Source organism: Lepeophtheirus salmonis, chromosome 1 (assembly GCF_016086655.4).
Source record: "Lepeophtheirus salmonis chromosome 1, UVic_Lsal_1.4, whole genome shotgun sequence".
NCBI classification, from domain to species: Eukaryota; Metazoa; Arthropoda; class Copepoda; order Siphonostomatoida; family Caligidae; genus Lepeophtheirus; species Lepeophtheirus salmonis.
In genome coordinates, this window is record NC_052131.2 from 48124531 (window position 1) to 48146149 (window position 21619).

Consider the following 21619-nt stretch of genomic DNA (forward strand, 5'->3'; position numbering starts at 1 on the left):
TATTGGGCTCATTATCATAATTTTCATTTTGTCCCTTTGTTGCTTGCTAAATTTTGCATGAAATAATTACTGCATATAGAAGGATTTAGTTGTATATAAAACAGATGCTAACAGGGTGAACAACGGTCCTCTTTTTACATCCTGTCCGGATTGTCCAGGGACTACACTATAAATTAATGAAGTGTTTGCCTTTGACAGGGTAAATCAATTTTAAAATCGACTTTTCTCAAATGTAAGATTAAGAAAGATCAAACTCAATATAAAAATATTTCTTTTTTTGGGAATCAAAATCCGGTTACCCTAAATAATAGTGTTGGATTTGAGGGTATTACTCGAACTCAAAAAACATACGGATTTTAATAAAGTTAACAATTTTCTGTAAATGACCTGAGATTTTAGAAAACTCGACTGTTCTTTAACTCGAATAATCATCAAAGCGCGTTTGATTTATTTCTAGTATGACTCTAAATGGTAGTAGAAAGGACTAACGTGGTTTTTGTTTTTTTGTTTTTGAAAAGAGTTGATAAATGATATTGTATTGAGAAGGCCAAAAAACCAGAGTATACATATTTCGATATGAATGAATTGAGTAAGTTAGTTGTCAGAGTAGAAATTTCTGATGTATTGTTATTCATTTGGGTTTTTTTATTCTAGGTTTTTGGTTGGTTTTTTTTTTTTACAAATCTTATGTTCGTATAAAATAGAGATAAATGGTTAATATGAATAGTAATATCACAATTACATGAGACAAAATCATATACCAAGTAAAATGAATGATGAATAAATCATCCCCAAAAAAAGAAGAAGTGTCCACTAACTTTTTTGTCCAAAATATGTAATAAAGAGGCAAATCTCTCATCATCCACGCCTATTGCATATAAATTTGTTTTTAGGTCTAACATAATTATTATTATTATTAATATTGTATGATAATTAATTACTATTATTATGATTTGTATAATCAAGGAGAACCACAGAACGCTCAACCACAGAGGGAGGGCGAAAAAGAATTATTAGTCTCTAGGATTTGAGTTTACGTCGAAAGCTCTTGACAAAACTCTTTTTGGCCTTTTCATCAGACTTGTCCCTTTTCCTATTGAGCTCAACAAGCTCAGAGAGTTCCTTGTCATTCAATTTGGAGAGTCGACCAGCGATCCCAGGCAAACGTATATCCAGACTAGATCCTTTTGCATTCTTGAGCTTCTTATTCATGGAGTAAATTTTGTTTGTAATGTCTTGGGATATGAGGGCAGTCATGACTGAGCCTAGGTAGGGATCCTTGATAAAGAGGTATTCTAAGGAGGAGCGTTGCCATACTAGGATTTTGGAGGGAACGGCGGCTAGAACTGTTACTTTGAAAGTTTCTTCACAATTGATCCCGGATGACTCATACTCTGGGGAGTCTAGGAATTCGTTGGGGCCTGAAATATGCAAAGAAATATATTATTATATCTATATGTACCATATAAATCCAGGTTATATCATTTTATTCACCCGCTCTCTCTCTCTCTGTGAGTACCCTTGCTCTACTTTTAATCAAAGGACCTAAATACAAATAGGAATATTTGTTCCTTCTCTTGTAATCCAATAGTTTCTCTTAATTTTACTATTTTTTAGTTCGTTATACTGATTAGAATCAGGGATACTACGTATATAGTATATACATGTATATATTTGTTTACAGTTAGGTCTGTCCATGCATGCATTGTGTATGTTTGAATATTAATTGTTAACAGTCAGGCAGGACCACCACAACCTTTTTATTCTTATTTTTCCTGACTTCCCTAATTCTCTCAATACATTATCCCCAGGAGAGAAATTCACTTTACATATTATGTATTTGACTTTTGAGCTGTAGTGGTTTTTAGCTGGGAGGGAGGATCTCCCCATTGGGGAATTAGAGACAGTTTTCGTGTAAAACGCCCTCTATGTCGAAAAAGAGTTTGCATAGTTTATTTACAAAACGACAATTAAATATAATTCAATGAATTGACTTTCATTTAAAAGTCTCTAATGAAGGGATGATAGCTTTATACAGATTAAGAAATGATGCCATGGACCACCACTTTAGAGAGTCGAGCCATGGTGAAAAAAATATATGGAGGTAACAAATATTTTTACATGGCATTTTAGCTGAGTTAGGCAGACGGAGAATGAATATTCCGATCTTGAAAAGTTTAGTACAATTCTTGTATGTGATAACATTCTAGACATGTTATTTTCTGAAGGGGAAAAATTGAACTTGATCTAAATGAGTAGATCTCTAACTCTAATTAATTAATTGAATCATTACCTTAATTTCATTTACAGGAAGATTTATTCAGCACATTTATGGCTGTTTCGGCGTTATTAAAACATAAACAAATAATCCCCAGAATAAATAAGTTGTAAGTTTCAAACTATATATTCAACTCTTAGAGACTTTTTATTTATTTCTATATGAGTCAAGGTAACTTCTACTACTGTAACCTTAGATGGACAAAATTGTCGAAATTCTCGTGAACATACATCTAAAAAAATCATGTACTGGTACCCTTCAAGATGTTAGTGTTGAATCGGTTCCTAATTTGTCTCTGTCCCAAGGACCGTTTACTCCTCCCTTGTTAGCTTATTATTTTCTTCACCCCTCACTAGGGTTGAACACTATCAAAACAAAGACAATAATGAATGATAGCTAGAATGTAAAATCCTTGCATGATCTTAAGTTCCAGCTACATCATTTTAATTGTTGTACTTCTCATAAAAACAAATAATGACCAATCCTAAGACTGAGTAATTTTATTATGGCCGTTCTGCAATCCTTTTATGTCCGATCCCACACTAGTTCTTATTAATTAATTATCCCATCTCATATAATACTAAAAACCCGGTAGCAAAGGCTCAATTGCCCCCACTACAATTGGGATAGAAATTACTACAATGACATCAGAAAAGTTCAAAAGGCCGTTTGTCATATTTTTATGTGGGAAAAAAATATTTAGTAGTTTTAAATAGTCAACCATATACCCATATATATAATCTGGCCTGTGAAACTCATAAATCTCATTTTTTATTAAATTATTTAATTCCAATATTAAGCTTATTATGACAGGCCTCTTTTTAGGTATAAGTATACATTTGAGCGAGCTCTAATGATGGTTTGTTTATTCCCCATAAAAATATGAGAAATGGCGTTATGCACGACTGTTATGTGATAGTAGTCATTTTTCAAATCTTATGGCCTATTTCTAGGAGGAGGGGGGCTTTAGCCTTTGTTTATAGGTTTCTAGTATGAGTGTTACATTCCTTACTTTGACAATTCAAAGCGTAATATGGAGCACTATTATTTATATAGTGATGTGTGGGTCCTCATTTATTCGGTCCTCTCCAGTCCTTAAGACCGTCAGTCCTTGGATTTTTTCATAAAAATATCGATGGTTTATAAAGGCATATAAGATATTTGAAATATGTATTAAGAGTATTGCATAGATCTTGCGAAAAAATAATATATTTTGCATGATAATACAACATAATACGAACATATTATATTGTAACTTAGTACTATAATTTATTTTATTATATAACAGAATAATTAAAAAGAGGAAAAAAACACTCATTGATGTCACGAGGAATGGATTTACGTTCTTTAAGGGACGGGCAAGTGGGACTGGACTGGATGGACCGTGCTCTTTTTGTCCTAAATAAGGACCGATACAATCCGTCAAATTTTCCAAAATTATATACTTTTCTTTTTGATTTAAACAATGGTCACATCCCTAATTTTAACTACTCCCCCTTCATCATCATGATATTAGTACAAGATGAAAATTTCTGAAATGAGTTGAAATTAATTCAGTTATATGTTGTATATGTATATATATATATTGTATTAAATGTATAGAGAGGGGAGACTCTACGGCTATACATAGTGTAGGAACATTTAAAATAAGTCTACATAGTTTATTCATTCTCTAAAAAGATTTTTAAGGCAAAAAAAATTATAATAAATGAAATGGAAATGAAATAAAAAGAGAGAAGATATTCATTATCTCATTCTCTTGTCATCATTATTGTATGTACAATATATGTATGTATAGCAGCATACTCTCTGCTATGTAAACTTATTAAGAGCTTAATAAGTACGACTAGGGATGGAACATTATAAAGTAAAGTCGTATGGTGTATGCTCTACCTTATAATTCACCCCTCTCCCCCAAAAACACTTCTCATAGCTCAAGTCCAATGTTGAATTATAAATAATTTTCTTTTAAAAAAACAATTATTTGATATTTACAAAACAAAACAAAATTAAAAAGAAGAAGTTGTTTATCTCACGTTGTTTTTTTTAATGACAGTATTTTGATTAACTTTTATGAATTGATTGCTTCTACTAATCAGACTCTATTTGGGTTATTGTTATTGATTTAGTTTGATAGTATTATTTGTTCGATTAGAGTTCCTTCTGTGTCGCATAGCGTGGATATACATGTGGACAATTACACTGAAGGGAATAAGTATTTGATCCCTTCCCGATTTTCTCAGCTTGCCTACTGATAAAGATTATATATGAGATTGGGGTCGTGTTTGAAGAGGTATTTATGGCCATTTTCAGTGCACTACCCTGAGGGAATTATGTTGTTGCCCAAGGAGCGATGCAGTCATTTCTCTTTACCATAATTTATTGGGGTTGTAGATGGTTTTGGTATCATTTAAGTTATTATTGATTTATTAAAACTAATAGGTCCAGCAAAAATGTATTTGAAGGTCCTTTTTTTGACTATGGGGATAGTGTTTTTGGGCTTATAGTCTGCTTTTTTCTCCCTCAGATACCTTTTTTTTTGTTTGTAGTTTATATTCTGTCTTACACTACACAACTAAAACCTACACTTAAGTAGATACACCTTCATTTCTTTGTCAATGGGGAAACTTACGAAATCGGCAAGGGATCAAATAATGCTTAGCGTAAAAAATAGTGTTGTATGTAGTATATTTATAATAAAAAAAGTGTTATGACTATTACGTATATCGTGGAGGTAGTTGTTTTCATTGACAACATGAACTCTTCCTTGAAGCAGAACAGCTAAACGGACGGTTTTTGAGAGGTCTTTGATTGCATAGCACTCCCCTGAGTGAAGCTCTGATATTTCCACAATGTCTAAACTTATGAGTTTCTCAAAACTCGTCCGGGGAACTCTGAGTGGAGCAAAGAGACTTAGATAGAGATTCTCTATTTCCTCGGGGAATTTGATGGGTCTCATCTGATAGAGGATATAGAGGAGCTGTCCAATGTTGAGGAGTATGAATGAGAAATTCCACCCAAATATCTCTGGAGCACAGAGAACGTTCCAGGCCCAGGATGAACAAACCAGGAATCCCGCAACTAGCCCAGCATGAAGTAATAAGCGACCATAGCGTGAATTGGGTGATAGATAACTGAGTGCAAAGAGTCCGTATGAAAAATGGAAGAGAAGATCTTGAGCTGCTGTGTAAGGGTCCTCCTCTAATGAAGAGTTGTCCTTGTCACCTGCAGACAATCCTGGGGAGTAAATACTCCTGCGATTGCATACGTTTTCATCGAGGAGCCAAGGTCGAAGTAATTCAAGAATCCCTTTCTCCTCGCCCCCGACAAATGATGACATGACGGACTTGTCTTCCTCATGAGAAGATCCTTGTCATCTTGCGGTGAGAACGTCATGGAAATCTATTGGGATGTAGTCTTCTATATGTCACACTTACTATTGGAAATATTTCACGAAATGAGGAGGGGTCAGACTTCTTCTAATTCACTCTCTAGAAACACACACTTTAATCCAATAACTACACTTTGAGCATAATGAAGGAGTATAATGGAACACACGTATTCTTCTCGACGGAAATATACATTTATGTACCTAGATACTACAAACAGTGTTTTGATTCTATCAAAAACTGAGACTTTTTTCACTCTCTCGAAATTCCCTCGTCTCTCTCTCTCTCTCTTTCCCTCACTCACTCACTCTCTCATTCTCTTGCACCCAAAACTAAATCAAAAAGTAAAAGCATAAGTGAAAAACAAGACGAAATAATTCCGAGGGTTTTAGCGCCGGCAAAAAGAGCGCAGAGAAAGAAAAAGGAGTTCTATGTTTCTATACAGTACACAGTCTATAGTCAATAATAGTTGTTGGACTACTACTAATACTATCATCATCTCCCAACATTGTTATGTACTTGTGCAATGATACTAGATCATTGCACATATTTTACAAAAAAATATTATTTTTTTATTATAATACGAACAAATTATATTCTTACTTACTTTTATAATTCATACTATTATATATATAACGGAGCAATAAAAAAAAAGGGGAAAACACCCTCATTGACGTCACGAGGGATGGATTTTACGTTCTTTATGAAGCGACAAGTGGGACTAAACTAGACTGCGGTCATCGGTCCTAAAAATGACCGACACAACTTTGCAGTTACTTCTTCTCCTCATCAAGAGAGCCAAGTTCTTCACCTGCACAATCCGTGGACCAGGGTGTATTATGGCGAATTCGATGGGGCCCTTGAGGGCCAGTGAAGCGGGCGTTGTAATGTATCCTCCCTTGAAGCTTAGCAGTTCAATTGCACAATCTGAGTGTATTATGGCGCATTTGATGGGGTTCTCGAGCTCTGGAAAGCAGCGGCGATTGAATTTAAACCAGGAGTTCACATTCAGCATTCAAGTGTTTTATTGTCCGAATATATATAATATAAATTGCAATCAAATTGCACACGATAATATTTTCTTGCAATAATGTTAGTCACAATTGTCTTGCTCACGATGATTTTGCTTCACAATCATTTAGTCCCACAATCAAAATGTATGTACACGATGATGATATTACCACACAATCATTTTGTCTGCAACCTTTTTACTTAAATCATTTTAACAGACAGCCAAATATGATAGGTTCGTCATATCAGATTCTTTGTGATGTGCAAGGTAGATACTGAGTGGAGAATGAGCGTTGTTCTTCATGCTTACCGTTCATTTTTGAGCACTTGACCGGGGAAACCCATACCTTTAAATGCGTTTATTTCTTCTCTCCTTTTTTTTATTGCTTCCAATGAGGAAATCATGTGACGTAATAACGACCACATGATCATTTTTTGTCTAAATTTTTTTTGGCTACAAGAATACTTTTCTGTCCTCTAGAAGAGCTGAAGGTACCATCAATTACTCTAGGGTAGTGTTGGATTTGTCTTAAAAGAGACAGTACATCCCTATCCGTCATATATATATATTGGAAAAAGAGACTGTAAGGAAATGCTGGTACATGTACATAGATTCAAATAATGTCTGTATGTAATATATATATATAACACAAAACTAACGATGTCAACCTCACAATCTGAAGAATGTTTGGGAAGAGTTGCTTAGCTGTCGTAACGTTTCATTTGATTAGTTGCAAGTAGGGATGAGAGGAAGGAAATAAAAAATTCCTACTACGTATCTAGGAATGATATAGTTAGGAATTTTAAAGATGTCTTTTCTCAATTCTACTCCGAGTCCAAGAATTATGTACAGTTTTAACTCTACAATAGATCATCATAGTAATGATTTTAAGCACTATTGATTGATTTATAACTATTGTTCACTCTTCAATAATAAAAGAATAATGATAACAGCTTTCAAAAATAAAAAATAGCAAGTACAAGAAGAGCTATATCTGAAATATTCAAATTTTTTTAATCTATAAATATTTATCTCAAATAGGTTAATTTATTCACACACCCTCGATCAGAAATGGACCAAGGATGAGCCATATTTGTAGAATGCGAGAAGAAAAAGTATGTACTTTTTATCCACAAAAATCCCATCCCTAACAATAATATCAAAATATGTTCATTACACTAGTAGACTGTTGTATATCTATTAGTAGGAATGTGAAAATTGTTTTAGTCCTAGGGAGTGTGAATCAAAAAGTAAAGTGTATTTGGACAACTTTGATAGACGACATATCTACTAACAGAGATCACTACAAAAAGTAGTATCTTCCTATAATACATTTTAATTTTCAAAAAAAGGAAAAATAATTATTAACAACACTAATAATATCTTGCATATTACCAACTTATACTTTTTTTTTAAATGTTACGGTTGTTGCATTGACACTTGGACACTCCTGTGAACTCTAAATAATAAATCGAGGTTCTGTAAACCTCGATTTCACACATTAAAATTGTGTCAGGAACTGCTGCTAAATTTATGCTTGCCGTGAGAAACACTGTTTTTTCGTAGGCAATTTGGACAACATTTGACCATGTTGTTGTATTTTCGTTGTAGCAGTATAGGGAAGAGTGTGAATGGTGATCAGTGATCTAGGACAAAGAAGAGAGGATAATAAGGATCTGATAAAACAATTTATGTTAATAAAAATAATAATACTACAACAACACTTGCTCGTGTATATATATACATAATATTACATATTATTATCATACTATACTTTGACGATGACGATCATCATTTCAAATAAGAAGAAGAACAACAAGAATCCAACATAGATATGTATTATGTATGTCTAATCCAATTATTCCATTAGATTCTGTATGTGTTGAAAAGTAAGAAGAGATAAGGATGTATCTCACTGCCTGTCTTCCTATACATATATTGTATAGCACAATTTAATTACATCATATTCATAAAATGATTCCCGGGAGATACTATTTGCAGTCCTTATTATAGTTGTGTACCAACGTATTGGCTCTCTCTCCCTCATTCCCAACATAGGGGAGTCCGCGGGGCATGCACTGGAGGGGATGTAGCTTCCCTGACCCAATTAAGGACTTTTTGTTTTCTGTTATAATGGCATGGATAGGCATGAGACTTACTTTGAAGTTTGCTCTCATAGTTATGTTATGAAGTATGTGTGCCCTACGAGGCTGCGTGGGGATTCACATTCCTAGTTACAAAAGAAAAAGTACAGATAAAATATCCCGAGTAGGGTTAAGCGTGGGGAGTTCTTTTCCTTCAATGATATAATTTATCTCTACGACAGATTGAGATTGCCTACGAGTGGTAGCACTGGATAGCGGATAGTTGATTTTCAATTATTGCAACCTTTTCATAATAAGGAAATTACATTATATCATTGGAGTAGGGCAAGAGGGATCTCGACTTTTTCGAGATATTCCGACAATTGGCTCGTAGGAGGATCATGAAGGTACATTAAAAGTCTCATTTTATGAAGTAGGCTTGTTCTCTTATGAAACATTCCGGGAGGGAACTCGGAGTCGATCTGTGAACGGAGGGGTGGGTCGAAGGAGATTGCTTCTCAATCAGTACATCCACCATGAACCATTATAGGATGAATGTAATAGGTATTAAATGTAAATCAAAAAGAAAAGTATATGCTGACAACTTTGATAGATGATGAGTTGAGTAGTAGTTTGTAATGAGAAAATAAGTTTATAAAATAATCAACAAAAAAGGAGAAAGAGCACGCGCATCAACCGTTTATCCTTTTCTAATTTTTAAACGTAGTTTTTTCATTACTAAATTCTCAACTTTATAGACAACATCTTTGCTGATAGAGATCACAGTAAAACTATTGTGCTCCTTCCTCGGAAATACGTAGATGCAGGTTCTAGAAAGCGGGAGCGGCTTTTTTAAAAAGTTGGTACAGGATTTTTTATTTTCCATTGAAAATAATTTTTTTTTAATTATAGACAAAACATCTAATTATTACGTAAGGTGAAGAGTAACAATGAGGTTTCTTGGGGGTGTTATAAGTGTATGTCTTTGACTGACACAGAATAGAATTCAGGATTAAGTACTAAATTATATAAATCTCTATATGGCATTATTTACACAAAGATTACAACACAATAATTCAGTCCACTAATTGTTTTTAATATCCCGTTGCAACCCACTCGAATTAAATTTATGTTACCGTAAATGCATTCTAAGTTCCTGGTTTAAATTTTAGTCGAGTTGGTGGAATTCTTAATTATGTTTTCATTAAAGTATTTATCATTTTTGTATAGATTGGATGCTTTTATGTCGTATAAAAGTAACTCCCATTAGGGATGGTCCTATTTTTTTTCTGTGGTTTTTTAATGAATACTTTCCAATTCTAATATGAGGGAACTTATTTTGGAAAATAAAATATGGGCTTTTTTTTCATTTATACTAAAAAGAATGAAAGGTTTTTCGTTCAATTTATTTAACAATTCTATTAGAAAAGAATAGTTGAGTCTTATTTTTATAATTACTTTTTTAATTGAAAAAGGTATTTTTGGCGCCCTTTGCCTCAATTGTAAATATTTTAATTGAATGACGTTTAAAAAAAAAGCAAATCAAATGAATATATTGATTTTTTTATATTTTATTTTTTCAAAAGACCTCCATTTAAAAAAAAAATTGAATGCTCCTAAGTTTCCAGTTGATATCCCATTTTTTCCCAACTCCAATACTCTCCACACACGTAACACGTGATCTTCCTCCATATAGTAGAGATAGATTTATAGAGATGTATAAAACATACCCTGGAAGCGGAAGTGCCTTTTTCTTCCTAGTAATCCAGACAGGATTTTTTATTTTCCAGAGCTGTGGTCATTAAAGACAGAACATCTAAGCATAAAGTAATAACTAGTACGTGTAATGCAACTCTATATATGTCCTTGTTATATACGAAATGCGATTTGTGTTTGTTTCCTTCTTCTCACGGCTGCTTACAGCTAATCCAATGAAACAAAATGACGGCTTATTTGCTCTTCCTCCAGCATTCTATAAAATTTCAGGCTGACCACGTTAATTTTTTTTTTTTTTTTTACATACCGACAGGACATATATTATGCATCACTAGTGATGAAAATCCAGTCTGTTTTTTAAGCTGGCCCGTTAATTTGTAATTGGTAGTATAAAGAAGGAATTTTGATTAGTGAACTTACTTTCCTATTACATTCAATTATATTTAAAACCAAATTGCACATTCGTTTGAGCTCATAAAAGACGGAGAGTAACCTTGAAGATCTGTAGGAGAGTTATAATTGTAAGTCCCTGTTTGACTCAGAGTAGAATTGAGGATTGACATGGAAGTAATTATTGACAATCCCCCTGTTTATTTCCTTTTCTCCCTCCTCCCTTGCTACAGTCTTCAAATTTTCAGGCTTACTATATTGAGTATCCGTTTCTGTACTATTTTTTTTTTAACATTCTCAAAATGCATCACCGTAGATTGATGATGGTGGTGTCTATGATGACGTAAATGAAGAAAGATTTTGCCTGCAATTTAGACGTCTTTAGTATGCAATTAGGAAGTGTCCTTAAGATTTAGGACAGTATCTCGAAATTTTGTGACCGATTCATCTCTACTAGTAACATAGTCATATATGGGCATTCACAATATGCCTAGTGTAGGGATTTTCACCCTTTTTTTTGTGATGTACCCCTACTAAAATATTTATTTATATTATGCATTTTTAGCTTCAGTGACAGGGGCGTCCGCAGAATTTTTTTTTTTTTTTTTTGGGGGGGGGGGTGCTTGGATTTTGGATTTTTTTTTTTTTTAAACAAACAAAAAAATTAAATACTTTTATAAAAAATTTAGAAAATTAAACTTTTTGGAAAAAATTCCCAATATTATTTTTTTTCCGAAATTTAAAAAAAATAAATATATAGGTATTAAAAAAAAAAAAAAAAAAAATTCGAAAAAAATTTCAAAAATCCGCTGTTATTCTCAAAAAATTTCAAACATCCATATCTATTCTCAAAAATTAAGCTTATTAGAAAAAAAATCAAAATCCACAGGTGTTAACAAAAAATTAAACTCCAAAAAATTTCAATTATAAAATTTTAGGGTGAAAATTTAGAAATCTATGGCTATTCACAGAAAATGAAATTTCAAATATTAAATTTTCTAGTAAAAAAACAACAAAATCCTCAAAAAAAAATTGGGCAGGGGTGGCACAGCCCCTCCAGCCCACCCCTTGTGGACGCCCCTAAGTTATGTCCTACTTGTCAAATATTCTTTCAAAATCTAAAGTATTTTTTTGGCATTGATTTAGTTATTTCGGTCATATATATATACATTTACATTAATATATTGCTTCCTTAAATAGTTTTTTAACAAGTATGTTTGTATTTATGTAAGTTAAAACTATTTATTTTGTCATTAAAGCACTAAATAACTCTTGCAGTTAACTACCGTGTACGACGGCCCATTTCCTAGTTTGAATTAACTGTATCCCTTTATTTATCGTAAGTCAATTAACTGTCTTTACAAAGGATTCCTATTTTTACCCTTTACTTGCTGCATACCTTGATAAATATTGAATTGGATTGGGATGAATCATTTATATATGTACTATTAAACCTTTTCGAGTTAGACTGTTTTTATCTAACATATTCTTCAAGATCTAAACTAAATAAATATATAGATAACTTTGATTTTGGAAATTGAATATGCCTATTGCAAAAGCCATTTAGATTATTTGTTGACTTTTTTTTAAATACTGCAAAATTCGAGATACTATGTCTTGGTTTTCATTGTAGCTACGCAAAGATGGGTGCTATTCTAAGTTTTACCAAATGAAGGCTTATAAAATTTTCTTAAATATGGAAGTTAACATTTATTTTATGCTTGGAAAGGATGATATTACATTATATCTAATTTTATCTCAAAAATGTTGCCCTTAATACACTTAATAAGACATTCATAAATATTGATATGACAATGTACACTTCTTACTAAAATTGATAAAAACACGCATGGCACACATGTCAGGTTCTGAAAAGTGCTTGAGAAGATTTATAATCTAAGAAAAGCTTCCAAGAACACAGCGAAGCTAAAATTTTATCATTATTGATGAAATTCAATGTATTTCTAGCTCATCGTTTTTTTGTTTGTTTTTTAGAATTAGTAATAAGAAGAAATAATTTTCTTTTCCTCAGATGTAGTGATGTATCGGTCCTTATTTATTCGGTCCAGTCCAGTATAAGGACGGTCAGTCCTTGGGACCAATCCTCAAATGCCGTTTCTTGGATTTTTTCATAATAATATCCATGGTTTATTAAGGCACATAACATATATGAAATATGTATTAAGATTATTGCACAAATCTTGCAAAAATTATAATTTTTTTCATTATAATACAATATAATACCGCAAGTTGTTTTTATATAGTGACCAAGGGACCTGCTTTTTAAATTATATTAGCCAATCTGTACAAAAAAGTATATAAAAATTAGTGATGAATAAGCTAATTTTGGGGTGGATTATATATAGTTAAATGAAAGATTTATTATGGAACAATTAAATGCGGGATTTTCCTGGAATTACCCGAGAGAGAAACTCTAGTAGATATGTAAGTGTCTTGATGTTGTTATTTTCCTTACGCGACGGATGAAGATGGATAATTGATGCAGTAAAGTGTGACGTTCCTTATTTCCCCCTTAAATAATGAAATAATTTATAAATTATATTTTAAATACGTAGAGTATAGATTACCCAAATACCCATGAGCAGTAGTGGTTATTTTTTATTTTAAATCAGTGTTGGGTTACGATCTAGAAATCCTAGAAAAACAGAAAGAACAACTTTGGACCGATAATGGTATTAATTGTTCTAATAATTATATGACTGTCTTCCATACTACTAATGTTTTTAAGAACATTTTAAAATTATATATCCAGTCAAACCTTTATTAAGGGATCCGTCTAGGGAAACTGACAAAGCGACCGCTTAGTGCAGATGATTCCTTAAACCAGATTTCGTATTTGTAAACATGAAAAGTGGGCATGACCACTTTGTACAGTGAGACCATCAAGTGCCTAAGCTGAACAAAAACATTTTTTGAAGTTATTTGACAGAAACAATGGAAAATATAGATGTTCATACATTAATCATTTCACATCTCGCATGAAATCATCATATATGTACATCTATAAAAACAAAAGAGCTCCACAATCAAATGTAAAATAGAGTGAGGAACGTAAAAATATTTGAAGCGCCCTCTATGCTGTAAGCATATCTATTTATTACGACTACAATTTCAAAGTTTTGCTCAACTACGAATGGGAAATGGGTGGTAGCTCATACAATTCCAACCCAAATATATTTTGGGGGAGGGGTACTAAGTGATTCCTTCCCATCTTGGGGTACTCCTGCTATGGGTTCAGTTTACTTCTTTTATTCTATCAAGAAAATAAGCTGATTAATATGTAGATCAAGCTCCAGTTCCGGTCTTCTATATTTTTGACTTGACATTTTGATAGCTTTACTTCATTAATTATTGAAGTGATCAGCCATGTCCCGTTGTTCTCTTATATATTATGGGTAGAGATGGGATTTTTGTCAAAGTGGGAGAAACAGGCGATAGCAAGACTTAAGGTAATACTGAATTAAGACTCAGTTGCCTGTTTTATGATCTTGGGGGTAGACAATTAATTACTGCTTAAAAAAGAAGAGCCTTTAAAATAGCGAGGAAAATGTTGTAATTATATTATGCATTTTAAAACCATTTGCATCAAAAATAAGACAATTTATCTTATAGAGGAGATGTAAACAACCTCACGACTTATTAAATAATGAAACAAAAAGACGGAACAACTATTTTTGTTTTTCTAATCGCTAAACTGAGTTTTTTCTTGACACAGAGCCCTTCTTTAATAATGGGCCATGGGATCGGTAAACGCAGGCTACTAAAAAGAGGAAAATACCCGATAATATAAAGGAAATTAAAAAAGGGAGAAAAAACAGTTAAAAATATCATATTTAACATCATTTGAAGCAACATACGGTTCTTACACGCATATCGATATTTATTGGTGTCAAGTTGCACTATATGTAGTTTATTTATTTTTTTGTTTATAATCTTTTTTTGAGGGAACGGGACATTTATTTTAATGACTCTGTTTTTTTGTTTTTTTTCTCTCATTTGTCTGTAGCAAACTAGACAGTCTCTCACGGTACAGTAAAGTTCTATGTAACATTAGTTGAAAAATATTGGATGGAAGCCTATTCAACCATAGATCAGTAATGCAATAACGAGGATATTAATGATATTTTAAATAGAGACCGTACAAGACGTCATAAAACGACCAATTTTGCCAAAAAATTATCTATTATGGCAAAAATGCTATGAGAGTAAAAATGTAAAAAAAATATATATATATATACCCCAAAAACAACAGGGACACTAATAATGTACATTTTAATTCAATTTTGTGGGAATTATGAAAATCATTAATTCAATTATAATTGAAGATATGACAATAAAAAATAATCTGAATCCAGAAAATGAAAAGCTGGGGTCAAGAAAATTACAACAAATTTTCTACCCCCCCAAGAAATTTTTTGACATTTTGACAAAATGTTTCTATTAGTGCTAAATTTAACAAATAAAATTTTAGGCAAAAATACCAATTTGATAAATAACTTTTTTTTAATATTTACAGTTAATTTTTTATTTTAAGTTGCAAATTTGGTTTAATAAACTTTAATAAAAAGTTTATTAAGAAATAAAATTTTAATTTGAAGTAATAATTTTTTGAACAATTTAACAAACAAAACAAAAAAATTTAAAGAAGACAAAAAAAAAAAAAAAAAAAAAAAAAAAAAAATGGTGACAATATTTTTTTTTTTTTTTTGTCAACAGGCTTTTAGCCTGGGGGAGAGGGGGAGGGGATGTACCATCTAGTCTGCTAAAGAAAGGACCTGTTTATTTACAAATAATACATACAATGTTAACGAATTATAGTCTCACACGTTGTTACCTTTATTGTACCATAAAACCTTTAATACGAAAAGAAAGAGAGGAAAGGCCAATAATCAGTTGGTAGTTGGCTAATTTTTCCCAACAATAGAATCACTAGGGTGGTCTATTTTTAAAAAAATTTTTTTCACCTCAACGTAAAGATAGCAGCACTCGTAAATAAAAGCCAGTCACATCTATATAGCAACTGTTGACAGTTATTCACCAAAGTTTCTGTGAATTTGGACGCACAGTTGTTATATAACAGTCGTTTGAGTGAGTTCATGTGAGTGTTTTTGTGAAAATATATCAAATCTAGTATCACTCAGTTGTCACTGATTAATAACTCTGGATGAAACTTGAATACATCATTAAATACCCAAAACAAAAATATAGTTCAAAAGTGGATTGCAAAGGTTTTCGTCAAATGAAGAGGCAATCACCTTCGTGAACACTTATTTTACAGATTAAAACGCCAAGTACTATTTGGACGAATTATAGATGCGTGAGCATGAAGTTTGTAGAGACTTTGTTGCAAAAAAAATATAAAAAAGTCAGAAAAAATGTATTTTAGGTTATTCAATAACTGTTGTGAATTTTTCACAGTTTAAGTAAAAAATGACGTAGAATCCTACGAGAATATCAATGCTTCATGATTATTCCAGATCTCTAGAATTCCATAGTTATAGTAAAATAAGGAGACAACAAAATAGCCTGTATATTTTCATGTTAGTAACGTAATACCGTGCCAAAACTTTGGATTTTCTAAAGTGTCATAATTGAACATAGAATATGTATACTACTGGGTGCGAGGAAAAAATCTTTACACTTCTTTTTTGCTACATAAATCAAGGTTTTTGGGAATGCGGTAAAAATTGTTCTAGACAAATACTTTAAAAAACAAACAAACTAGATCTTCCTAAGTGCCTTAGAAGCCGAGATAATACCATCTGAACGTGACCAACGAATTTCGTTCCGCGCACTTTTAGACGACGGCAAGAAACCAAGGAAGAGAAGTTGTTACCATGGATCAAAACTAACCTCTCGGACATGAACGTCCAAAATGGCCCAGAAGTGTTTGGAAGACAACTTGCCTTTCTAGCCAAAGAAAATGTGGCCCTCTACTCAGCAGATGCCTAGCCATTGGACTTTACTTTTTGGGTACATGGTGAGTCCAAGACCTGCACCTTCCGTCACCCAAATATCAACAACCTCAAGGACACCATCATTAGGGTAGCTAAGGCATCATATTAGTTATTTTTATTTTATTGACATTCCCTATTATAACTGGTTGCTGAAATACATCCTGATAAAGTTTTAGATTGAAAATGTAAAGATTTCTTCACCGCACTCGGTATGTAAGATCTGTAGAATACATATAACAATTTTATATAAATAGTCAAGCATTTCTCTCTCGTCTTCAAAGTTATTTACAAGATTGGCAATGATATTTAATATAATTTTACTTCTTGTATGTGTTTTTTTATTATTATCACATAGTCTATGTATATTCTAGCACATTCTACTTATACGAATACAACATGTACGGAAAAAGAATTTGGGCACAAGTAAAAAAAATAAAATAGAAAGAATGAAATGAAATAGGCAATATAGAAGAAGTGTGAAACTATTATTATTACTACTATGAGTAGTAGCAGTACTTAGAGAACCATCATAGCACATATATGATGTGATATTATAATCCATTCAGAGAGAGAGAGAGAGAAAAAAAAAAACAGGCTTTTTTCATTTTGTATAGAGCCTTTTCACTCACGTCATTTAATTGCGTATTGAGGAGCACATAGTTGATATTTGTACTTATCAAATAGTTTTAAGAATATTAAAAAACCCAGCTTTATTGAACACTATTTGATCCTTTTGATAAACCCAGATATTATGATCAAATCAATGTACCAAAAATCCAGGGGGGCTTGTTTCTTGAATTTTTTTAATAAAATAATTTGAAAAAATTAAGTTTTTGGAAAAAATTCCAGAATCTAAAGCCATTCACAAAAAAAAAAAAAATCTTAAATAATTGAAAATGTTGAATTTTTTTTTTGGTCAACAAATTTGACAACATACTTTTTTTCTGGGGGATGGGGTGGACCATCTAGTCCACTAAAGAAAGGACCTTTAATTTTATGGAAATTTTTTTCCAAAATCCTAAGGTGTTAACAGAAAATTTAATTTTTTGGAAATAGTTACAAAAATTAATTTTCTGATATTAATTTTATTTGGAAAAATTTCAAACAATTACAGCTCTTAACAAAAAATTTAATTTTTTGTAAAAAAAATTCCAAAATTCATAGCTCTTCACAAAAAAAATTTATTTTTTTTACAAAAACATTCCAAAACTAATTCTCTAATAACAAATTTATTTGAGAAAAGTTTCTAAAATCTACAGCTATTCACGAAAATTCACAGCTGTTTACAAAAAGTTTCAAAAATAATACTACAGATATAAGTTTTTTTGAATAAAAAATTCAAAATCCAAAGCTATTTACAGAAAATTAAAATTTTTGCAAAAAAATTTCAAACATGAAATTTTAAATATAAATTTCTGAATTCCAAAATACTTCAGAAATCCAGAGCTATTTGCAGAAAATTAAATTTTTTGAAATTTAATTAAATTTCAAATAATAAAATTTCTAGTAAAAAACAGTAATTCCTTTGTGGGGGGAGGCTACAGCCCCTTCAGTCGCCCCTGAAATACTTCAGTGCCCTCCAGTTCAGTTAAAATGCTGCGTATCAGTCCTAAAACTTATAAATTTGTTCATTATTGAAGTCACTCAACTCTATTTTTTCTTTTTTTTAAATCCGTTCTAGCACAGATAGTCATAAGGACATGTCCTAACACTGGACTGGACTGATTAAATAAGGAGTAAGAGAACATTTATTGGGACTAGTGTTGTTTCAGTTCTTATTTATTCGCTCCAGTCTAGTGTTAGGATCGGTACTATGGCTCCTTGGAATTTTTCCTAAAAGATATGTATTAAGAGCAGTAGAAATATATTGCAAAAAATATTTCTACGGGGGGGTACTTGAGATTTTGATTTTTTTGCCAGAAAATTTCATATTTTAAGTTTAATTTAATTATCTGTGAATATCTATTGAATTTTAAATTTTTCTAGAAAAAATTTAATATTTGAAAATAATAAAAAAAACAAATTATAATTTCAATTTATTTCAAAAATATTTTTTTTGTAAACAGCTGTGGATTTTGATTTTTTCCCCATTTTGAGAATAGATAGGGATATTTACTTTTTTTTTTTTTGGAGAATACCTGGATTTTTGAAAAAAATTACTAAAAATTGGATGGATTTTTGAATAGATGAAGAATTTTGAAATTTTTTCGAATAAATTTAATTTCTAAAAAAAGATTTCAAAACAAAATTAATATTACATTTCTTTTTTAAAAATATTATTATTATTATTTTTTTTTGATCGATAATGATAAGTAGGATTGTTACAGAAAAATGGGTTATTCTTTCCGCTGTAATACTTAGTTTTTATCTACAATATGAAAATAAGATTGTATAACAATGTAATAATACATTTTAATTACAGTTTTGGGTCAGATTTATAATAAAAATGTGCAATAGAGGGATATATTTTTGGTAGATAGTAAGCGTTTTAAGCATTTTAGTTGTTGATCCCATTTTCCTTAGTATTAATAAAAAAGGGTTTTCATTTTTATAAAACTTGTATTGTCTAAGCCGCCCAAAATGACCGACATCAACAATATTGACTTTCCATCGAAAGCCTTCATTAGAAGAATTACCTGTTTATCTCAAAGGTTTTACCGGTTTAACCCATTACAGGCGATAATTATTTAGGACAGTTAGAAACAATTAAGGGATAAAGTTTATATACGAGTATATATGATATTTATATTAAAAAAACTCAAAAGATTTCTGGGACTCCGATAGAAGGAGGTTAATTATCTATTGACAGTAGCTTGTAAGAAGAAATATTTTATTTGGACACATATTTGTTATTAAACTATTGGATACAATCTTAGAAAAATAAATTAACATAGTCAATTATGTTTATTTTGTATTTACATGAACGAAATTTCAAGATAAAATATCATAAATACTAGTATATCTAATTGTGAAAATTTTTAAGAAGCGATAGTTGAGAGCCGGACTGGACTGAATAAATAAGGACCGATCCAGCACTAGGCCGACGACCGATTAAATAATGAACAAAAGAGAAGAAAGAGCAGGCGCAACAACTGTTTTTTCTTTTCTAATTTTTAAATGTCGTTTGTTTTATTACAAATATGTCAACTCTAATTAGTTATTAGTGTTATGAACTAGAATTAAATCTTTGCATTATTGAATTTAAAGAAAAAAGAAGTAGAATAGCTCTGAACCCCCGTTGCACATTGTTTTATATCTTTTCAATAATTTTATATGGCTTTACTCTAATAAATTAAGTCATTCGTTCCGCTCAAATACTTTTACAATGAATTGCAAATCATTGTTATGATTATATTATTATTATTATAATATATATACATATATATGTGTGTAAAACATAGGAAATTGCAGATGTAATGCTTCACTCTTTCATATAATATAAATGTATGGGTATTTATTTTCTAATTATTATTAAAAATGGGGAGAGGGTGCTCCATGTAGTAAGTAAATTTTGGTTCATGTTAGGCGCAAAGTCTCAATGCAGTGGAAGTACATAGAATCTATATTGTATAAATGTATAATATTACGTACTATTCCCCCGAAAACATATTTCTTATTTTGTATCTTTTTTGTTATAATTACAGTTGAGGATCCTTCGGATGACTTTATACGCCTCCGAGACTTTGTGGACGTCACAAATGCTCTTTCCCTGGATTGTTTTTCCTCTCAAATCATTAAAAAGGGATTTTCTTCCTCCATGGTACAAGAATCGGGTAAGAAGCTCAAACTCTGCAAGAAACAAGTTCGTAGGGTCTATGAAATTATTCGTTTCCTTCGAACCAACATCTCCAATCCTCAAGAGTACAAAGACTATCGCGTAGATGTTAAAAAGCGTTTAAATCAACCCTATCAGGTACATATTTATGAACTATGACTTAAATTGACATTTTTTATTTTATATGGCCTCCCTCAGCCTCAATGACAGCCTCCACCCTCTTCCTGAAGACAGTACAAACCTTACGGTTGAAATCTTTTGACAAGTCAGCCCATACACGACATATTATGTCAATATTTTATTTGTCACAAGTACAATAAAATGTTTTCTTACCTTATTTTCCCCTGATTGGAGGTTTGCCAAGAGTCTTAGAAAGTTTTTCTTGTTGTTATTTTATTTGTGACAATTTCCCCCTATGTCTTTTGAATCCTCTGCCAATTCGGATCTCTATTACTTATCCTCGTACAAATGTATTTTTAAATGTTTTCGTTTATATTATGAACAAGATATGTAACTTAAATTTAGAATGATTACTTATCTAAGAGCTATGGACTATATCCTTTACTGATATGTGTAACTTTAATGAAAGTTCAATGAAAACATCCTTCTCTGGTCTTATGTAGGTACTAACGGTAGTACTCGACATTGTCCGGAGTTATAAACCTCGTCGAACAAACAAAAGGTTTCTTGGAAAAATAGAAGGAAACTACCAAAGAAATCCTCAGTGTTACTCACCGTTTTCATAAGCACACACGCGTACATGTCCTTTCTCTATACATATATGTTCTTTCCAACAGGGATATTTTATTAATATGACTACACCGTGATTTCATAAATCAAAAATCACTTTGATTCATTCCAAATACAGACAAACTATCAAAATAATATGTATATTAATAAAGTAAAGTATATTTGTATGGATGTAGTCTCAGGGTGTATTGTATATAGTGCTTCCTTTTGTATATGATATATCAATAAAGTATAAAGAAGATTAAAT

The 21619-nt window shown here is 31.5% G+C and overlaps 2 protein-coding genes across 3 annotated transcripts in view; one reads left to right on the forward strand and one right to left on the reverse strand.

The window, feature by feature from the left end:
* Positions 1–21619, forward strand: part of Hat1 (histone acetyltransferase 1) — a 46245-nt gene that overhangs the window by 22098 nt on the left and 2528 nt on the right. For both annotated transcript variants that reach the window (XM_040727261.2, XM_071894054.1), the window contains exon 4: positions 20492–20760. In XM_040727261.2, coding sequence (XP_040583195.1) covers positions 20492–20760 — 269 coding nt within the window. The remainder of the gene's footprint in view (positions 1–20491; positions 20761–21619) is intronic.
* Positions 625–8037, reverse strand: LOC121131868 (popeye domain-containing protein 3). Its single transcript, XM_040727264.2, has 3 exons — positions 6849–8037; positions 5000–6793; positions 625–1421 (listed from the first exon to the last, which is right to left on the reverse strand). Exons 2-3 carry the CDS (start codon positions 5616–5618, stop codon positions 1021–1023), a joined length of 1020 nt encoding a protein of 339 aa, XP_040583198.1. The 5' UTR covers positions 5619–6793; positions 6849–8037; the 3' UTR covers positions 625–1020.